Raw genomic sequence first — 22,097 nt, forward strand, 5'->3', positions numbered from 1 at the left:
TTTTTGGTAGTTTTCTTTTTATGCTCTGGCGCGGGGAGGCGTGAGAGCACAGCGACTCAATTCACCAGCGTTCAAATCTCCGTACGAATCTCCTCTCTATTTTCCAGAACGTGAAAAATTTCGAACCTCCTCTTTATCAATATCAGATCTTCAATTTCTGAAAAGAAAAAAAATAGATCTTCAAAGCTCTTGCCATGCTTTTGGTGCGAATATATAGCTCGATTGGTTGGGTTCCAAAATTTTTCCTACCAAATTATGGGCATACCAAAATATTGACATACCAAATTTATTTATCAAAATATGGACAAAAATAACAATTGGTTGGGTGCCAAAATTTTGACCATCAATTGGTTCAATGTCAAAATACAAGTACAGCCAAATTATGAGCGAGTTGCACATTGCCAATTTAAGTCATGCTAACTTTTTAAAAATTAACCAAATGAATGCCAAAATTTATAGGCATATTCATACTTTGGCAGGAACATTTTGGCACTCAACCAAATCATGCCCATAATTTAAGCGCGAGCGCTTAGAAACTAGCAGCTTCTGTTTAAATTGGGCCGCAGCCCACCAGGCGAAATGTCGTCAGGGAGATGACTTGTAAGCCCGATTTGAAGTGGGCCGGCCTAGTAAACGCGCTGCAGAAGCGCTTCTACTGCTGCTAGGCAACCAGGGGGTCACCTGCAAAACCCTTGCGCCGCTGAGCTGAGGTCCCGTCTCCCGTCGCCGCCGGGTGAGCGCCGCCCATCCCGTCCCACGCCGCCTCCGCCTTCAGTTCACCCTCCAAGCAGGCGCTGCCGCACGAGGGATCCGGTCCGTCTTCAAGGGGGGAGATAGTCTCTTCCGCCGGGGGGAGCCGAGATGAAGCCGGTGGTGGGGATCGTGGTGTCGAACAAGATGCAGAAGTCGGTGGTGGTAGCGGTGGACCGCCTCTTCCACCACAAGGTGTACAATCGCTACGTCAAGCGCACCTCTAAGTTCATGGCGCACGACGAGGCCGACGCCTGCAACATCGGCGACCGGGTCGGTAACCTCACAGCCCCCATCGGCCCGTCTCAAGCCCTCCCCTCCGTTTCTGATTTCGTGTGCCTGCGAATCGCGATGCCTGTTTCGATTAGACTGGAGAGGATTCGTTATTCGGTTCTACTGTTGCGGCCCGGTAGCTGGGATTAGTGGGATTAGAGTTATAGTTTGGCTAATTCATTTAGCGGAAGCGACCTTAAGCTCCTTTGCTGAATCTATGTATGTTACATGAAAGGGGGATAGAAATGAATGCATTGCTACCATTTCCTATATGCTGTAGCCAAATTTCCCTTTCGGCTACTGGATTAGATATCCTAGGTTGGTTGGGCACCCCCGTGTTATTTATCAATATTCATTATGTATCTGGAAAAATTAGATGAGTTGGTGTATGCGGATGTTATTGCCCATTTTTGTACCAGCGATCTATGTACCGGTAGGCTTGACTATTTGAATGAGCTCTGATGGGAAACAACAGCTAAAGGGTCAATAGGATGCCACTCTTTTAGTTATGCTTCTATATTTTTCCTGTTCCAATGGTGAAAGATGTTGCTTACACCTTTTTTGATGTCATTCCAATTGGATAGTTAGGTGAATCATTTGTACACATACGATGAAGTTGGGCATGCTTGTGAGGCATGATGTGGAGTTTGAGTAAGCTAGGTATCGTACTGGAGAAAAAAAGGAAAAATCTAATCTAGGGTAAAAGAAATTTAGACAACTTACCCACAGGAGAAAGTTTACAGCACTGGTTCCTTGGAGTTTTCTAGGATCCATGTGTTTTAACCACTAGATTTGAATATTCTTATCGTCTGTTAGACAATTTCCATGTGTTTTGACCCTCAAACTTAGATGCGACTGTTTTGATTTTGAATGTCTGTGACCACTTTGGGCAAAGGACATTGTTTATAGTGTGATTTATCCTATTATTTTCAGTCGATGCAATTTTTTTTGATAATGTTAAGTAGTAAGTACTACAACATACTTATTCAACCAGTTCAGTTCTTTTTTGCTTTATCCGCTTTCCCCAACACCAGACCTGAATGATGCTTTCCCTGACAGTCATTCTTAGATCCTCAAAAAGCTATATTTACTTTACATTGTAATTATTGAGAATTTACAGAATAAAAAAATCCAGTCGCTCCTTGCTTTCTTGATATAACTATGACATTGGGCTTAACTAGTTGCATTGCATATGATATTCCTTTTTACCGTTCTGTCCACCTGCTTACTGGGACTAATGTGCCTTTGCACTATTATTCTGTATATTAGTTTAGGTTAGGTTTGATCCTTTGTACTTGCAAGAAATTAGTTTTCTCTTCCAGTAACTTTTTGGCTGGATTATTTCAATTCAGGTTAGGCTGGATCCTTCCAGGCCCTTGAGCAGACATAAGCACTGGGTTGTTGCTGAAATTCTTCGCAGAGCTAAGATGTATGTTCCGCCATCTGCAACAGCATCCAGTGAAAATGATACCAAGGCTCAACAGTCTGGCGCTGCTACCAAATGATCCGCCTTTAGTTCCTTTGAGGCAAAGACACAGTTGCCAATTTTTTTTCTGTGTGTTTGTTAACTTGTGGAATGTGCATGCAATGTTTAATCCATAGAAGAAATAACATGGCATCCATCATTTTTGCTGGACTCAGTTTGCTCTGTAGCGCCCTTTGTTTAATGGCAGCCAATGAGGATGCAATTACCAGAATCAGTAAGACCAATGTATTCATGATTCCTTCACTTCCGAGATTCTCTGTTTTTGGCATTTACATGTATGGTTGGCAGTCTCGGCTTTGTGGTTCCATCCCATACTGAAATGGGCAAGGCCAGAAGGTTCCTCCGTTTTGGCGTTTGCATCTATGGTTGGCAGCCTTGTCTTTGTGGTTCCATCTGAATATCTGATACTGAAATGGGCAAAGGCCAGAAGGCACGGAAGAGCAAAATCCAAAATACTTGTAGAGTTGTCTTTGTGAAATAACTTCATGTTGGTATGAATCAAGGGTTCCTTCTAACTGAACTTACTGCTGCTGCATCTGTGTAAACTGGTCGTTTTTGCCGTGTGCGCTAGCAGGCATGGCAATGTGAATGCGGATATCCGAAATATCCGATATGCGTATCCGCTTAAACATCAGTATGGATATCCGTATTTAAATTTAATGTGGTAATAAAGTGGATATATCTGAATTCGATTTTTATTGTTTTCCTCTATCCGATTCCACATCCGTATTCGATAATATCCGACACTATCCGAATCCGTTTTTAGTAGAAGAAGTCATATTTATTTTTCATAACCAATGTTATTAATTTTTATAATAAAGTTATAAGAAGATTAAGTTTACTGGTAAATATTCTTGTTTTATCTATTTATCTTATTTTATCTATTTATGGGTGAAATTACTTTTATAATTTTTATTATATATTAATTTAAAATGTTTATATATTTATTAAAAATATATTTTTATTTCTAGTTTTATTTTTTATATATTTATTTATTAAAATATTTGTTGATAAATAAGCTATTTTTGACCCTCTATCTTTGTTATATTATCATACTTTAGTTTGTACATATATAATAATTTTATATTCTAAAACTATTAATAAAAAATTGCTAAATGTTATCCTATATATTGAGTAAATATCCGAATTTGAATCCGAATCCGAGGCATCCATTTTGCATTCGTATTTGGGAATATCCGAATTCATATCCGTATTTGGGTTAAAATACGGTAAAAAGTACTATCTGAATCCGATTCCATGCGTATCCGATCCGTTTCCATCCTACGTAGTACTGCATGTGAACAGTCGGTCTCCTGCCTTGTGCCTTGTTTGCTGTAGAGTGTTCGAAGGCTCCATTCCGAAGGGCTAAACTTTAGTCCCGTCACATCAAAGAGAATCTTATCATTTAGGTGTATTAAATAAAATTTGTTCACAAAACTTTTTGCACATATGGGTGCTAATTCGCGAGACGAATTTAATAAGCCTAATTAATATATAATTTGCAACATTCTACAGTAACCATCCGCTAATCATGGATTAATATATCTTATTAGATTCATTAGATTCATCTAGTGAATTAGCCCATGAGTTCTGCAATTAGTTTTGTAATTAGATATTATTTAATACTCTAAATGATAGATTCTTTTTGATATAATAGGGCTAAAATATAACAAGGCTAAAGTTTATACATCTGGAACCAAACACCCTCTGAATTCATGGAGATTCTGCTATCATTATTCGGAAAGTAGACATCCTTTTATGTCGGATTGAGCCAGAAGCGTTTCCCTGCCCAAGATCATTTACCAACGATCCCCCACTTGTTTTGAACTCACAACTCTACCACCTCTTAAGCAAGAACACGTTCACTAAACTCATCTCATGTCAAGAGTGCATAAACAATACAATAGTGTACATGCTGAACAATTGATACATCTAAATGTTTACATCGGGAGCTTATTCATCAGCCGTCATCTCTAGACTTATTCATGGGTACACACATAATGGATTTACTTGCGGTCACAAATAATCAGGGATGCACACAGACACACAGAAGAACAAGCAAGAGCATCACTGTATCGGCACGGCATCTAGCTTGCTCACGGCTCACTTGCCGTGCCCATTGCCGGCGTAGGAGCCGGCTCGAGACCCAGCGTAGGAGCCCGCGCCAGCGCCGCCGTACGGGCCACCGCCAGACCCAGCGTACGAGCCAGCCTCGGAGCCCGCGTACGAGCCCGCTCCTCCGCCGTTGGAGCCTGCGTACGAGCCGGCGTTGGAGCCTGCGTACGACCCGGCACCAGGGCCCCAGTGCGGGCCGGCGCCGGAGCCAGCGTACGAGCCGGCCTCGGAGCCCGCGCCCCCGCCGTTAGAACCAGCGTACGAGCCGGCGTTGGAGCCCGCGTACGAGCCAGCGCCTCCGCCGTTGGAGCCAGCGTGCGAACCAGCGTTGGACCCCGCGTACGAGCCCGCCCCTCCGCCGTTGGAGCCTGCATACGAGCCGGCGTGGGAGCCCGCGTACGACCCCGCGCCGCCGGACCCGACGTTCGAGCCCGAGCTTGACCCGGACCAGGACCCCGAACCGGAGCCCGACCCTGAGCCAGAGCCGGAGTACGACCCAGACCCTGACCCGGACGCGGACCCCGAGCCGCCGCCGCCGCCGCCGCCGCCGATGCCGATGCCGATCCCCGAGCCGATGCCGAGGCCGCCGCCTACTCCGACCCCCAGCCCACCGCCGCCGCCGAGGCTGACGCCCAGGTCCTTCCGCGCAATGTGGCGGCTCTCAGCCGCGGCAACCAACGCCGCCACCACCACCGCTACGACGACGGCCTTCGTGCGCGCCATCGTCTCGTGCTCGTGCTCCCACGCCGCCGCGAGATCGGACCGAGGCCGGCCGGTGCTAGCTGTTACAAATGCGCCTGCCTCACGGCGGAGACGGGTCAGTCTGGGACGCGCTTCAGCTAGCTCTGGGTGAGGGATGGATCGATGCGGAGATGGCGGGGGTTGCCTGCCGGTATTTATAGGAACGCGGGGGCGCGACACGACGACGCGGCGCGGGTCAGTGGGCTTGGAGTGGTGGCGCGAGCTCGTGGCGCCGGCCGGCCGGTCGAGGCCGCTCGGCCGCTAGCTGCTGCAGGTGTAGTGGAGCAGTGCGGTCGCGCAGATCGGCCGGCCTTTCCGCGCGCCGAGCGACACGTGCGGCCTTGGAGGGTCCGACGAGGGCCTCTTGGGGCGTGCGGATGAGCGGCGGCGAGTTGCTCCATGTAGCTTGCTTCCCAGGCAGCAATGGTTGAGTGGATTCGCTGTGCAGAGACGGTGTGATGCGAGCAATCGGCTTTGGAAAGATTGGAAGAAGGTTCGAGAAAGCCAATCAAAACATTCTTGCTATCCATTCGGGAGAAAAAAAGAGAAAGCCAATCAAGCCCGTGCCATTCTGTTGGTGGGTGCGTGATTGATTGACTGGCTACTGCAAGCCTGCTGGCAGCAGCATTGATCTTGAGCTAGTGCTGGTCGTTTTCATTTGTCAACCCTTGAAGTGTTGGCAGCAAGCATTAGTGCCTTCAGTCGTGCGCATTTCACCTTCCCGTATGGATCGACCAACATGCGGTTTCGCTGGGCTCCAGCTTTGTAGGTGACGGCGCGGTACACGTATTCTAATAAAATCTAGCATATTGTCGTAATACGGAGTATAACACTACCAAACTCCATGTTTATATGCTTAATAATTTATACTAGAATTTAATTTTCTTCTTAGATTTTATGATTAAGGGCCATTGAAACGCCTCGAAATTTACTAATGTTTTGTTCAAGGATTTTTCCTACATGTTTGATTTCTCTCGCCTTCTAATTTTTTTTTGTTTATTCTATCTTTTATGTCAACAAGAACTCTAAGATTTTCTTGCATGCCATATTTTCTTTTTCATTTCGTAGTTTTCTCCAAGTTTTCCTAAGTTTTATTTGCTCTCTATATTTATTGCTTTCTTCACTTCCAAGTCAAAGTTCACATAGATTATTTTTTTACCATGAACTATGCCAGGCAAAATGCCGACTTGAACTATAATTGCAATATGCAAGTTTTGTCACACAAGATTTGTGTGAAGGGGATACAACAGGAGTTGTGCGAGGCTATATTACATCAACAAAGTTCACATAGTATTTGAAACCCTATCATGTTCATTTATTTTTGTACTCACTATGTGGCTCGAAATGTAATTTGAAAATGTAAAAAGTTTAAGTCAACAAGAATTAGTCAAATTATACACACATATATAGCTCTCAAAAACTTTATCTATTTTCAATGTATTCGTTTTTCACATATCTTTAGAAACTATACTGATTATTTGGAATTGGTAATATATTATAATGAAATTACTGGTCAAGATATACTTTTAGATACTTTACAATCTCACCATGCTATAGAAAACGAATGGATGGAGTAATTTGAACCTTGACCTCATTTATACTACTTATTTTGGCGGCATACTGGTTTTTTCTTCTTCCTTTTTAAACAACATTGGTTGCAGTCGGGGTTTTTTTATAAGGTTGGTTGCATCTTGCAACGTGCGCTTATGTTGGTGGTTCATAAATAAGCATGATTTGTCCACTTGTATGCGTGTGCTCCCATAATTTGGCATATCAGTAGGCATCACCGCTGGGTTGCAGTGGTTACATGGTAACTCGGGGTGCCCCCACACGTGCATGAATATGGGTCGCGGCAAGTGCATAAATTGTAAAATTTTGATCCTAATAACAAATTTCTTGTTTGACGCTAGGTGCATCTACACAACGCGAGACGGTTTTCTTTTTAATTTCCATACTATTCTTTTTCTATAGAGGATCATCATTGGTATTCTTTTTATTATATATAACATATATATGGTGGGTATCCACTCGGACATGCTGTCAACTCCCATCTAGGTCTCTTAATTAGATACTCATTCAACTTTAACATCTTACGGGGAAGTATAGCAACCTTCATACTTATTTGCCAAATTATTCATTCACATAAATGTTTGCAGCGATAGGCATCCGCTAGCACCTTATTCTTCATTATTTGACAAATGGGCACATCACTAGACTTATTCATGGGTAATCTCGTACAAGCTAACTGGTTAGTACAACAGAGTGTAGAGCTCTCCTGTCCTGGCACGCTGCATCCAAGCAAGCTCACTTGCCATGCCCGCTGCCTGCGTATGAGCCGGCTCCTGACTCCGCGTACGAGCCCGCTCTGGATCCGGCCGGTGACGACCCCGCGCCGGACCTGGACGAGCCGGACCCTGGTCCCGAGCCGGAGCCGGAGTAGGACCCGGATCCCGACCCGGACGCAGAGCCGCCGCCGCCGCCGACGCCGACACCGATCCCTGAGCCGACACCCAGTCCGCCACCCGTGCCAACCCCCAGGCCCCCACCGGTGCCAACGCCGCCGCCGGTGCCGACCCCGACCCCGCCGTTGCCGCCGCCGCGGAGGCCGACGCCCAGGTCCTTCCGGGCAATGTGGCGGCCCTCAGCCGCGAGAAGGGATGACGCCATCACCGCGACGCCGAGGACGGCGATGGCCTTCGCGGAAGCCATCGTTCCGAGCGGGCACGCCGTGAGATGAGATCCAACAGCGCCGGACACCTCCTCGCTGCAACCAAGGCTCCTACCGCGCGCTTCTTCTCGGTGGCGACTGGCGGCGGCCCTGGTGAGCTTCTTGCGTCGTCGTCGTCGTCGTCTAACTCACTCGATCTCCGCGAGACTGCGATCGATGCGGAGATGGCGTGGTTGCGAGCCGTCTATTTATAGGGCGCGGGTGAAGACTGAAGAATCGAAGACGACAGCACGCGCACGCGTCGCGGTTAGTGGGTTTGGATTGGTGGCGCGAGCTCGTGGCGTTGGCAGGCTAAAGCTAGCCGTTGCGGTAGTGGAGCGAGGCCGTCGCGCGGATTGGCAGACGTTCCGTGCGCCGCTCGACACGTGCGACGTTCGAGCTCCGAGGTCGTCGTAGCTCGGTGCATGCGGATGAGCCGTGGCTACTGGCCAGTTGATCCATGTAACTAGCCTTCTCTAGCAGTAGCACCGCTTGATTGGTCAGAAAGCCAATCAAGCTCGTGCCTGATGCATTCCCTGACGATGATACAGCTGCAGTGCATGATTGATTGACTGGCTACTGCGAGACGGCTGGCGGCAATGGTCTCGAGCTAGTGCATGCTTGTCGATTTTGGCGTAGAATTTTAATACCCTTCTTTGACTGTATAATGAATTAATTAATGATATATATGTAAGGATCATTGATACACGCACTACGTTAACACTTTCTTAGTCCAAGGATTTTCCTGCGGGCGGAACGCAGTCGTGCCGCCACCGGGCCTCAACTCAACTGGTGGCATACGAGGTGACTGGTGAGCGCGACGGGCGTGTGCAACTGGAACGCGGTCTGCCTTGAACTGGAACGCGCGCAACTGACACGCTACCGCCATTCGTCGTTGGTGATTTCATTTCATCCATCACCCCACTACGTCACCACAAGAATCTACCCGAACACGGGCCTGTCTAAAATCTACCCGAACACGGCTACTAGTCTGGCAGACAGATTAGCAGGGCGCCTGCCTTTGCATCGAGGCCGGCAGGTGCCAACTGCCAAGAACATATTCGGCCCGTTGACTGCTGCTATTTCCTCGCCAGACGGGCCGCCGCATCAAACAGGCCCAGGCACATCAAGTGGATCAATTTATTGTTCAAATTAGATGTTCACGTTTTTATACATATTTTCTCTAATAAAGCAAAAAACAAACTACTTATCTCGTTCCCCACTAAAAATTGTGGCTCCATAGTTTATAGTCATATGGACTCTTGCATTGTACTAATTTGGCTTGGACTCTTGCCTTAATTAGCTAGCAAGATTTCGTCAAAGGTAGCCAAGCTTCACCACTTAGAACAGAATAACATGAGTAATATATAGTTTAGAGCGGAAGAAAGAAGTAGCGTGCCTTTTGAAACGGAACCGGCTGTATTAATAAGAAGAGGGAAAGCTTTTAGGTTTTATCACTGTACAATAATTAGCATAAAATAAAAGAAGCACGGAGCACTTAAAATACGCATGTGAACTCACGCTATACCAAATAAGTCGTGCCAGATGCTTCACGCCGGCTTCATCTCTGATTTTTGCGGTCACCACGAAAGAGGGAGCTTCTGTATGGTTGAAAAATGCTAACGTTGCGCTCCAGCCACACTTAAGAAGTAGCGCGCTAATGCTCGGTAAAATTGCAAAACCATCCACATAAGTTATTTGAATTTTAATATTGCTTTTGTAAAGTCATTTTGTTTGTAACAAATAACTAAAGAGGATGAAATCAAACTCAAAATAATTTATTTGGGGTTTATGCAACTTTAACCCATTGCTATCTACTCCGTATGATCTAGTATCAACAATGCGATACGGTTTGCTCTCGCCTTTTGTTTTTTCTCTCCCACGTGAATGAAATCCGAACCCCACCACCGATCGACGGTCATTGACCGCCACTCTCCACACACAAGCACAGGACACCTGGGATAACGTTGCACTCCCGCCCGTAGCTGGCAATCTGAAATCCTATCTAAAAACCACAGATAAACTCTTAGAAAGGACCTTGTACGGCTAATGTTGATAGGCTCATATGGGAATTACTGTTCTTTAGGAGTACTGCTGGCAAACACTGCATTTTTTTTTCTATACTTGCAATATGAGTCTATGCCAACAGTAAAGTCAACATTACTCATAAGAGACACAAATTTGAATGTAAAGATGTACGGTCAAACATCGATTAAATGGAGGTTAGTAGTCTAATTATGTCTGCGCATTTCATTAAATACAATTTTGACCATTGAACTTGACATATCTCGACAATGAAAGCAACTCTCTCGCACGCACAACACACACGAAAACTTCACTGAGAAACAAAAATGAACATTCAAATGCTGATCAAGCGGAGATAAGTAGCTGTACATGTTCCGTCTGACTCGTTGCACTTTAACTTCGACAAATATCATACGTTCCACCTGGCAATGACATGTGCGGCGTCTTATAATAAGCACTCCCCTATCCCACGAAAGAACAGGGAGTGGTTCCTGCAAGCAGAAGCAGCTCCTCGTTCATTCGCCCCTTTTCACCGATCCGCGTCACTCACTCACTCCAGTTCCCCCTGCCAGTCCTGCGCTCATCTCCGCATCACTCCAGTCCCCCCCTGCGCTGGCCTGAGTGCGCCATGGCCCGCTTTCTTCTAGCAGTGCTCATCGCTTCGGCAGCCGCGGCTTTCATTGCTGCTGAGAAGACCGACGACATCCTCGGCCCGATCGCATTGTCGAATTGCGACGACACGGCTGGCAGTTATCCGGCCGGAAGCTCGTACGCCAACAACGTCGCCGACCTCATCTCCAACCTCGTAGCGAGCGCGTCGGTGTCGCCAGCGCTGTTCGCCTCCGGCTCCACCGGCGCAGGCGAGGGAGCAGCCTACCGAGTGGTGGTCTGCCGCGGCGACATCAGCTCTGAAGATTGCTTCGATTGCGGCAGCCGGGCCGTCCAGGACGTGCCGGTGGCTTTCAACCGAAGCCGGGACGCAGCGGTCCTCTCTCCGGCGGAGCCAGGAATTATATATAGGGGAGGCCGAATACGAACTATAGATATACCTAAACGCAAAAGTAAAGCAAAGAATTACGTATAAGAATTAAACTCGTATTCTTTCTTGTTGATGTTGTCTTTAAAAGCTTTTCGCAGTTCAGGCGTTACAGTGGTGCACAAAAATGAAGATTGATACTCTTCTAAAATCAATAATTTTTTCCTTATACAAAATCCCCTATGTTACTTGTAAAAGAAGCAAGCTGTTTTACTTTTAGATTTAATGATGTTTCCACGGTTACCCGTAAAAAAATAATGATTTAATGATTCTTCCACGTTACCAGCAAAAAAATATGATACTTTTACGATTAATATATAATTTATATTTTCCACATTACACATATTTAATATGTGCTTGAGAAGACAAAACAAACTCAATCTAAGATTTAGGAATAAGAATTGCTTACTATTCCTAACATAGGTAGTAAAGGGTCTTAAAATTTAGCCTAAATAATCTAAGGGTATGATCTGGGTTCTAATCTTATATAATTTTAAGCTAAAAATATATAAGAGCTAAGTTAGATTGTGAAGAGACCATGATCCGCTATGTATGTGTGTAATGCATATTTGGTTTCTGCTATACATTAACTTAATCTAACCACACTCGAGCCTTGGCCACTTAAAAAACAAATCATCATAATTAAGGGTCTAAAGCTAATCAACATAGTTCCTCACGTGTCGAGGGGGCCATGGCCCCTAGCCCCCCTGCTCCGCCAGTGGGTCCTCTACGGCTGATGCTACATTCGCGTTCGCGGCAAAGGATTTCCTTGCCTCTTCGAACAACAGCGGCTTGGTGCATGTCATCCTCAGCACCGGCGCTTCCACCATCAGCGCCGCCGCGGAGCTGCTGAACGCTACAGTGAGCTACGTTGTCGGCAAGGCAGCCGATCCGTTGCCGAGGGTGTACTTCGGCACCGGCCAAGTGGTGGGGAGCGAATCCCTTTATTCGATGGCCCAATGCGACCCTGTCCCCGGCGGAGTGGCACAGGTGCCTGAAGATTGAAGAACGGGAAATTTCCTGCAAGACACTCAAATAAATCACGCTTTTTTCTATGGTACTGCAAAATTGCAACTTTTTATTTGATCCTAATTTCATTTTCCTTCCCTTCCATGGTCCTGCCGTTACATCTGCAGTTAACTTCCAGTTAAGTGACTGTGAAAAGACAATAGTATCCCTGGCGCACAAACAACATATATTGAGATCTCATGGAGAACAGATACTGTGAAAAAAGAATAGTATCCCTGCCGGCTTGGCTTGGCTACGCGTTCACGGTTTTGTGCGAGGTCTCAATATCCGTTGTTTGTACGCTAGGGGTACTATTGTCTTTTCACAGTCATTTAACTCTGCAGATGTAATGGCAGGGCCATGGAAGGGAAGGAAAATAAAATCAGGATCAAATAAGAAAGTTGCAATTTTGCAAAACCATAAAAGAAAGCGTGATTTGTTTGAGAGCCTTGCAGGGAATTTCCCCATTGAAGAACCTGAAGCTGGAGCTGTTGGCGGCGAAGGTGAATCGGGGGCTGCTGCTTCCTCGGTCGATTGGGTCGCTGGTTGGCTAGAGGTGCGGCCTCAGGTGCGAGACTCAGTGAAAGTTTTTTGCTGGCGAACCTAATGTCAAGGTGGTGATGAACGGCGACGTACTGGTTCCAATGTCGGCGCCTTCGACGGAGGGCGCACCAGCACCGAGCACTACGGGTAAGTCAGTAAGTGAATGTTTATTCTTTAGTTATTAGTCGTGCTCGTAGTACTGGTATTTTTCTCTTGGCTGCAACATTTGAAACATCAGTAGACTTCGCCATATGTATATTTACTAATAGGATGACCGCCGCCCGTTTTGGGAAACGCTAAATATGCTTTTCAGAATACTTGCACTTGCAACCTAATCTTTGCAATTAGTTAAAGAGTAGATAACATAGTAGGTTTTTACAGCCAGACGTGTAGTATTTTCATTTGCATTTGCAAGATCAGGTTGCAAATAGATAACATAGATTTTAACTGCCAACCATTCACAATATTTATGTAGTACTTTTCTTTAGATTCAAACCAAAACAACCGATCAATAATACAGAAACTGTAATCAGTAAGTCATCACCACGTAAAATAAAATTGGAGCGCAAACATGCATATCCATAAGGTAAAAACTGAAATGCATTTTTATTGAACCGAAGCTTGCTATACTCTTGAGAAATTGGATCACCACTGCATTCTGCATCTGATAGGCAACACTAACAACAGTAGATGTACTAAGAAACAGATCATATACATAGAACATTTTTTTCCAGAAAGGGCCGCAAGAGTTTTCCTGCAAGTTCTACTAGAAAGGAAAGACAGTACAAAACAATACACACAACATATTGTAGTGTTTCGAATTTGAAGGTGGAGTGGTCAATAGGGAACTACATATGTTCAACGGATAGCCATGAAAAAGGTGTACAGATATATTTTTCCAATAAACACCTTTATACCACCTAATCCTTTTTAACAAACTCATCTTCAAATTCACCATGCCCCAAGTGTACTCTAGTCGTTGGCCTTCATCTGAAACCCAAAGGTACAAAAGAAACAGAACAATGCAAAGTTGAATTTGGTCTGATTTTTTTGGAACCTTAGCAGCATAGCACTTAACAGATTGTATATCATACGGATTACCAAAGTACGACACTAAAAATATTATACATGCAAGGATGGATAGTAGGTTTTACCTATCATGGCAGGTTAGCTACCTGCAACTATGTTAAAAGGTCCCTTAAGATGTACAATTCAAACTGCTATCTAACTTTTCAGTGCACGAAGACCACAAACGCAACTCATGTATCCTTAACCAAAATACAAGACACGCATTAGCACCAAGGCAACGGAAATTCTTGTCAGAAAACTGAGCATTAGTACCAAGAGACACATCATGAGATCTACCTTCGACCCACTACATGCATCAGGCAACACTACTGCTAAACTATGCCTGAATGTACTGACTATTGACTGTCTAAAAAGATAAAATGTTCACAGATGGCATATGCAAAATCACATTGGTTTCAAAAGCTAGCATGCATAAATAATAAATATGCATAAAGAAAGATCAAATTTGTAAATGGGTTCTACAATAGTTACAGTATTATACCTAAGAGCTATATCTGGCTGATGAGGTATTGAGGCTCTATATGACAGTCTAAATATATGAGCTGAAGTAACCAATCAGGTCCAAATGCAAATGAGCAGCATATAATTTTGGTCTTGATATGTCAGTCCATACTCCGTAGCCATTTGTTAGTAAACTCAGTAGTGTTTCCTTACTGGTTAAATAATGTATTAATGGGTTTTAGCACTGATCTTGCTGGAACAGCATTAAATAGCAGAGTGGCATGACACTAAGTATTAATAGGTACAAATGAGAATGTAATCAATAATTGCATTTTGGACTGGAAGGAACTGATTAAGGAGTTAAAATAAGGTTCATGGTGCAGCATATCGCATGTCAGCATTAAATAATTAACACTTCCAATAATTCAAAAAACAGCAATGAAAGAAACCACTGAGCACAAGCACCCATCATTAGTTCACCGTCTTCCTAGAAGCAGGAAGCAACAGATGGGACCATTAAGAGCAAATGGAGTGCCCAAGGAATTTTCTTATGTTTTCAACAAAATTGAAGCACAAGCTAACTAATAAACTTGGCAACAATCTCAAAGAACATAACAGGCAGTGTGATGTATTACCAAGCAATATCTTATACTACAACTGTGAATATCTTACTTAAATCTATTTTCACAATTTCATAGCTCTGAATGGAACTGGAATTTGTTCCCAATGTTTTTCTCAAATTAAAAAATACCAATAAAACCTTGGCACACAAGTGTTGGGCTAACTGAGTATATGTATGTGTCCTGAAGTGCCTTTTGATTCTTATGTGACATCACAAAGGAATGCTAGTGAGAAGGGGTAAAAATATGGAGGATTATTCAAGCCTGGTCATACACGCAGGACATGGTAATTAGCATAGTCATAGTGTCATGTCCTTCGTAATCCAATGAACCAACGTTTGTAAGGAAACATGAAGAATCGATAAATTTAACAAAATTCTTGGTAATATCTATGGAAATCAACAATACCTCAAGGATTTGTCAAATGTGTTATTAGATCAGGAAAACTTCCAGCCTTGGTAATGAATAATGATTCCGTATTAGTAGAGGCTACTCATTCAGCACCATCACTCCATATGTGGCATTGGCTTGATTCACATACATCCATGATATTTGACATGTAGTTAACGAACTGATGAAGGAACAAAATGAACATTTGAAGCAAGATATGGAGGCATGTTACCTTAGGCCGTCTTATTGTAATTAATCCAGATACATAGCTAGAAATGCAATCTTTTCGGAACGGAGGGATTAATGTTTCATTGAATTTGCCAACCCATACATTACATTATTATTGCTAAAACAAGACTAGTACAGCTTGCACTTGGGTGTGCTTATCTATAGCACCGACTTTAATGCTTTCTAAATGGAGTACTCCCTCCGTCCTAGGAAAAACAGTTTTGCTACGAATCTGGACAAACACTTGCCCAGATTCGTAGCTAGAATTGCATTCTTTTCAGGACACTCCGTTTCAAATTGCAAATCGTTTTAATTTTTTTATAGATATAATGTAAATCGCATAGCAAAAGCTATATATTTAGAGAAATTCAAAATGGGAGTAGTTTGTTGCCTTCTAAAGATTTTAAACTTTATATGCTACCACGGTCCATTAAGTCTATTCTATTATGTGGCTTTACCTCTCGATATCCTCTCTCGTTTGGCATGGTCTAAGTTTAAGACCCCATGGAATGGGAGGCGATTAGCTATCACTATTCACTGAAGATGATAAATTCTCCATTCATCACATGAAGCCAATATCAGGGCAGGGCTTATAGTAGAGAGCAGAGCAGCGGCCCATACACGGACAAAGCGCATGCATGCATGCATGGTTGATGGCCCTGAGAGAGGGGAGGAGAACGAAGAGTACTAGGTCGCTTACATCACTTGCCTGCAAAAATTAGTTTGAAATAGAAAAAGAAAAATATACATCCTTCTATCGATCATCCAAACTAAATTCTGATTTCATCACAATTGTTTCTTGAGATAAAAAAGTATTTCGTTGATATCACTTGGAATTTATCCGCTGCGGGCTTGCACCATAGAACGATTTTTTTTCTGAAACCGTTGGTGGTCAAAACGGTCAGATGGAAGGTGGAGAAAGAGGAAACCTTGGACCTGCATCTCCTTCGTACGGAACGAACGGGAACGGCTCGCTAGGACACAGGCCACCGCCACACCAAGATCACCTCAAGCACTTGTGGAACTCATTGCCGGCCGGTGCCTGACAAAGCATTACATCATCACCCGCTCACCCTTACCTGCATCTTCTGTTTTGCCTACCCGGAGGTCCAAAGGGGGGAACCGATCCTGGCCGAGTGGCCGTCCTTGTTCCTTTTTCCACTTTTAACAAGATTTGTCTAGTTGACCGTAATGGTACTCTGAAATCTGAACCCTGGTGTAGATGACCTAGTAGATGTCTTGGCTTTTCGGAGTGACAAACTAATGAGGACGTCTCTCTCTCTGAAATAGTGAAATGTGATATAAAGTACTCACTGGGTATGTATATATAATGCCTGTCATCTTTGATTACTTGTTCATAAATAGCAACAGTAGCTACAAAACTCCCAAATGGCAAATACCAATACATGATGTTCCATGCTGCTATGATGATACAAAGGTTTGACATGGTGTTACTCTCTCTCTCTCTCTCTCTGCTGTTTTTGCAAATAAGTTGGAATTACATTAAACTTGGAAAAGTACATCCCCGTCACAGGAGTCCTGAAGAGGGAGAAAACTACAGCCAGGTTATCTTCTTCTCTTCCGGTGCTTCCCATCGGTCACGGCCACCGCACACAAGCGCAACGAAGACCAGTATGCCGATGAGGGATCCCATCCTTGGACGTTTAATTTGAATTCGTTAGGTTCACAAATCTTTCTATTTCGTCCGTACTCATACCGCGGTGAAAAAGGTGTTGAATAAACGTGAATTGACAGAGTATTTGTCTCTGTTCATTTCCAAAGGACCACACACGACGGTAGTTCTTTGTTCCACTAAAAAAACTGAAACGATAGATACAAACGTTGTTGTTCGTCCTTTTCATTACGGGAGGACCACCTTTCTTTCACTAAAAAAGAGGTTAGACATTTTCCGCTGACCTCTTATGGGTACACTCTCGTTCTCGTACAAGGAATGAATACATACGATGGCACAAATACATGCAGCAAGCTAGGTGGTTCTGTCTTTCGCCACACTCGCATGTGCCTGCGCGTGCATATGCGGCGAGCTCGCATCCACCCTGAAACTAACGTACACGACATACGAAGGCAAACTCTTTCATTTATTCTTAATCTAGACTAGAGGTGCGTGTAGACGCGTAGTTTGTATAATAACATACATGCATATATTTTACTAAGTACCCCGTTTGGAGCCTTTCTATGTGAATGGGCGAATATATTCTCCCACAAGCAATGCAAAAGCCTCTGGTAATTACCAGCTAATTTACCACCGCGCTGGACACGCAAAGCTTTGCTAGCTGCAATCTGTCGGAGTGTCGGGGTGTTTGATTACTAATTAGAAGTATTAAATATAAATTACTTATAAAACTAATTGCATAGATGGAGACTAATTTGTAAGACGAATCTATTAAATCTAATTAGTTCATAATTTGACAATATGGTGCTACAGCAAAGATGTGATAATGATGGATTAATTAGATTTAATAGATTCATCTTGCGAATTAGCCTCTATCTGTGTAATTAGTTTTATAATTACCTCATATTTAATCCTCCTAATTAGTATCCGAAGATTCGATGTGACAAGAATGCAACTAAAACACCCCATGTGTCATATGGCGCCAAGGCTATGGAAATTGGAAGAAAAGAAAGCCCAGCTGCCCTTGGATCTAACGCACCGTGCCAAATTGGGATACCATATAGAATCCGCTGTCTCTCCTGGGCGGTCGAAACGGTGCCCGGTGAACCTGACAAGTGACAAAGCAAAGCAACCTGGGTACAAGAACAGAGTGGTTGGAAGACCAAAGCTTGTACTGGTTGTCGCTTCCCTTAGAGGCTTAGAGCTGTTTTGTTTTAGGAGGGAAAAAAAGAGAGAGAGAAACAGTAGGTCACTTTCATGTAACGTGGATCAGCCGTGGCGAAGCTTGCACCTGAAGTCAGACAGCACGAACGTCATTATTGTATTTTGTGTACGACGATGCTGGAGGTCGATCTACAGACCTTAATGCAGACGCGTAATAGAAATTAAGGATGCAAACAACAGTGAAACAGCTCGGTTGATTTACTTTAGTGAAATAATTCGTCCATGTCAAGGTAGTCCCGGCCCTTTTGTCTTATTAGTTTTCTAGTTGTTTTCTCAAGAAACAGCTGTAGGTACACGCGACTCACAGTAGACCCTTTTGTCCTGCCTACAGTAGATGTCGTATTGTACGGGACAAATTTATTTCTTTTGTCTTGGACAGTTAATTAGTTTATCAAGATGCTCTGCTTTTGTCACAGTAGTATACTAAGTAGTATAAATAAGCTGGTGTCGTATTGTATATGCTTAGTATACTAAGTAGTTTATCACAGTAGTATAACTAAGCTGGTGTCGTATTGTATTGGTTGTATGGTCCTCGCATTTTCCTTTTGATAATACATGCTCTGTTTTTTTTACAAGATGCATTTTGTTAGTATTTGACCAAAAATTACTTCAATAATTTCTCATCTAATGTAAAATTGTAATCATAAAAGCATTCGAATATGAATCTTCTGGCATCAAGTTTGTATAACGCAAATATATATATTACTACCCAAAAAGAATGCAATTCTAGATTTTGATTGAGTCAAACTTCTTTAACTAAGTTTATAGAAAATATTATCAACACTTATGATTCTAAATAGGTATATTGCGAAAATATATTTCATGATGAATCTAATTATAATTACTTAACATTATAGATAATATTATTTTTTATATTTAGTCAGAATTGAGATAGAATTTCATCATTTCTGGAACGGAGGGAGCAGTAGAGAAACCGTTGGTAAATGTTTGTTCTAACGAAATGATAGAAATCTTATACAAATATAAAAATGGAGTAATATAGTACACTAGTTTAAAGGGAAAACAAACCGTCCCAGGCGGTGGCGGTAAAGGGACAGGTGACGCCCCAGAGGCAAATGGAAGACCACTAACTCTTAATCTCAGAAGCAGCCACATCATCAAGCACCCATAAATGATTTTATTGTCTAATAAGATATTATTACACGAACAAGCATCTTGTTGACTTGCCCTGTACGTTCCGCGCCAACATTGGCATACCAGGGCAACACATTCAACTGTCCCGTCCGTATAAATAAGCAATGCGCGCCGCTCACCTAGCTGACTATTACCTCCGGCTGTGAACTAACCCTGCTCTTCCTCTCCTCGGCTCCAATGGCGTCCCGTGCTCTAGCTGCCGCCGCCCACCTCGCCTGCGCCTTCGGCGCGGCGCTCTACTGGGCGGCCGGACACGCGGGCCACACCACCACCGCACTCCCGTGTGGCGACGTCCATGCGAGCGCCGCCGCCGCTGCGCCCCTGCTCCTCCTCCTCGTGGCCACCACCTACTTCCTCGCCGTGGCCCTGGTCTACCTCGAGCTCGCCGTGGCGGCCAACCCTGGCCTGGTCGCGGCGCGGAGGCTCGCCGCGGCCACGGCCAGCGCCGCCGCCGTCACGTCACTGCTTGCGCTGTCTGCCGCCGTGTACGGAGGGCTCCGGCCGCATGAAATTTAAGGGCTGTCACACCTTGAGGCGCGTTGCTGCATCCTGTGCGGGTTACACTGCCATCGTGTCAGTACGGGCTCTGCACTTTGTGCGCGCCTTTTTTTTTTTTTTGATGCGCGCGGCCGTCGGAGGCAGCTCGGGCTCGGTGACTGTGCGTGGCTCAGCGTTTTTTATTCTTTTAAATTTTTGCTACTCCCTCTGTTTTTATTAGAAGTTGTATTTAGATTTTCTGAACGTCAGAGAAGGATGTCGTGGTTCTATCTGGTCTCTCAGGTGCTTTGATGGAAGAGACGTGGAATTAAAGGGTGCTGCTGCATGCACGTCCCGATTGGCCCGCCTTGGCCATGCCATGCTGGTGACAGCCTGGCATAAATAAACGTAATTGGTTTGCATTGCTGTGCAGCTTGCATGCGCGGGGAAACCGATGCGTCATTAATCGGAGAGAGCGTTTATCAAGAATGATTAACTCATGAGGGAGTAGTCTTCTTGGTCTGTGCACCGAAGCCAAATACGACATCTAATAAGAAAGGAGGGAGTATATAACAAAGTTGGTGCCTAACTTTGTTGAATAAATTAGTATAGCGTTGTCTTCAATTTTCTCGTTGTGAGCATGACAACTCATTTGAATTCGTGATAAAAAATTCTCACAAGAAATTATACGTATAAAGTATGCATAAAAGTTGTTTGCAAAAAACTTTTAGCAATATTTTCGCTTAAAAGATGTATGAAAAAGTTTGTACGTCAAACTTGTATATATAAGTTTATAACTTCTTGAAAATAAAAAGTAGTGGAAAATAAAACTTTCCGAGAAAGGAAAATCTGGAGTTGTCTTATCGATCGCTGGGAGTTCCGCTGGCGCGCACTCGCTAATTAGAAATTCCCAGAATTGAGGCATCTTAGTCCTCAAGTTGTTATAGTTTCCGGGTCTTTCCTCGTTCTGTTTCCTGTCAGACCCACTCACTCAACTAGAGCTGGAAAAATAGCTCGGAGCTCGCGAGCCGGCTCGAGCTCGAAGCAGCTCGTCTCGGCTCCGAGTGGCTCGCGAGCCTGGGGCGAGCCGAGCCATGCGAGGTACTTTATCTCGCTGGAGCAACGAGCCGAGCCGAGCAGCTCGCTCTGGCTTGCGAGCTCGGCCCGGTATGGCCCAAGGCGGCCCATAGCGGCACCTTGTCTAGTTGAGTAAGTCATGAAGTTACATGTTACTCTCTGTGTTCTGTGTGACCATGTGAGAACTACTGCTATTTATTTTATCATATATATTCTTCAAAGGACTAAATGAGTGATGCCGTGATGGACTAATGGTCCATGATTGATTGATCTGTGGGCTTTTTTAATCAAATTCGATGACATGATTAGTACATGACTTATTAATATGTATACACTTTCAAATATTTAATGAAAAAATCCACACATCAATCAAATGTTCATAATATGTATACAGGAAGCATATGCATGCAAATTTATTGAATGTCTGATTATTGCGTTGGCTCGGCTAGTTCGAGCCGAGCCGAGCCTACTCAGCGAGCTCAAAAAATTACCGAGCCGAGCCTGGCTTGGCTCGCTCAACCACCGAGCTGCACCGGCTCGGCTCGGCTCGTTTCCAGCCTTACACTCAACAAAAGAATCGAGTTATTACGACTTACAAGACAAAAAAAATTATCATTGAAAATATATCACTTCAGTTGGTAACCAAGCAATCGTGACGCATCCGCTGACACAAGCTATCATCCGCCGCAGCCCGGCAGCCGTGCATGGATAACGAAAATTTCAACGAGGATCTACGCCAATTACTTTTTAAGGATCGAGTCCAAGCCTCCAAAGCTACAAGCTAGGAGTAAATGTCAAACGGGGTTGACTACATCGACGATCCAGAACAAGTCAACCACGCCGCGTCATCCGCGGCTCTGTTCAGAACCTGTGGTGCTTGCTGCGAACTGTCGGCAGCTGTGGAGTAGGCGATTGGCCCGCGCTGTGCGGGGAGGAGAACCACCGGGATGAGTCTCCTCTGCAGTAGCCGCGTGTAGGACCGTGGCGCGTGAGGAACAGTCCACCCGCGCATCGCCCTCCCATTTACGAGGGGCCGTCGCGACGTCTACGTGCGTCCCGTCCCAGCCCAACCCACGTCG

The 22,097-nt window shown here is 44.4% G+C and overlaps 2 protein-coding genes across 2 annotated transcripts; one reads left to right on the plus strand and one right to left on the minus strand.

Annotated features, from left to right (window-relative positions):
• The first annotated feature begins 657 nt into the window (after positions 1-657).
• Positions 658-2,759, plus strand: LOC112896366 (30S ribosomal protein S17-like). The gene is made up of 2 exons (XM_025964308.1): positions 658-1,023; positions 2,376-2,759. The coding sequence occupies exons 1-2, from the start codon at positions 862-864 to the stop codon at positions 2,526-2,528; spliced, it is 315 nt and encodes a 104-aa protein (XP_025820093.1). The 5' UTR covers positions 658-861; the 3' UTR covers positions 2,529-2,759.
• A 1,596-nt stretch (positions 2,760-4,355) lies between these two features.
• On the minus strand, positions 4,356-8,222 carry LOC112896363 (keratin, type I cytoskeletal 9-like). Its single transcript, XM_025964304.1, has 2 exons — positions 8,043-8,222; positions 4,356-5,327 (listed from the first exon to the last, which is right to left on the minus strand). Exons 1-2 carry the CDS (start codon positions 8,072-8,074, stop codon positions 4,613-4,615), a joined length of 747 nt encoding a protein of 248 aa, XP_025820089.1. The 5' UTR covers positions 8,075-8,222; the 3' UTR covers positions 4,356-4,612.
• Positions 8,223-22,097: the final 13,875 nt, after the last annotated feature.

The sequence above is a fragment of the Panicum hallii genome, chromosome 6 (assembly GCF_002211085.1).
Source record: "Panicum hallii strain FIL2 chromosome 6, PHallii_v3.1, whole genome shotgun sequence".
In the NCBI taxonomy this organism is placed as follows: Eukaryota; Viridiplantae; Streptophyta; class Magnoliopsida; order Poales; family Poaceae; genus Panicum; species Panicum hallii.

Bases quoted from the DNA above. Each gene is read 5' to 3' on its own strand.
- LOC112896363 (XM_025964304.1), bottom strand. From the start codon at position 8,074: ATGGCTTCCGCGAAGGCCATCGCCGTCCTCGG. The intron at 5,328-8,042 runs CGTCGCGGTGAT...CACGAAGGCCGT, and splicing joins AAGGCCATCGCCGTCCTCGG to CGTCGTAGCGGTGGTGGTGG.
- LOC112896366 (XM_025964308.1), top strand. From the start codon at position 862: ATGAAGCCGGTGGTGGGGATCGTGGTGTCGAACAAGATGCAGAAGTCG. The intron at 1,024-2,375 runs GTCGGTAACCTC...ATTTCAATTCAG, and splicing joins CCTGCAACATCGGCGACCGG to GTTAGGCTGGATCCTTCCAG.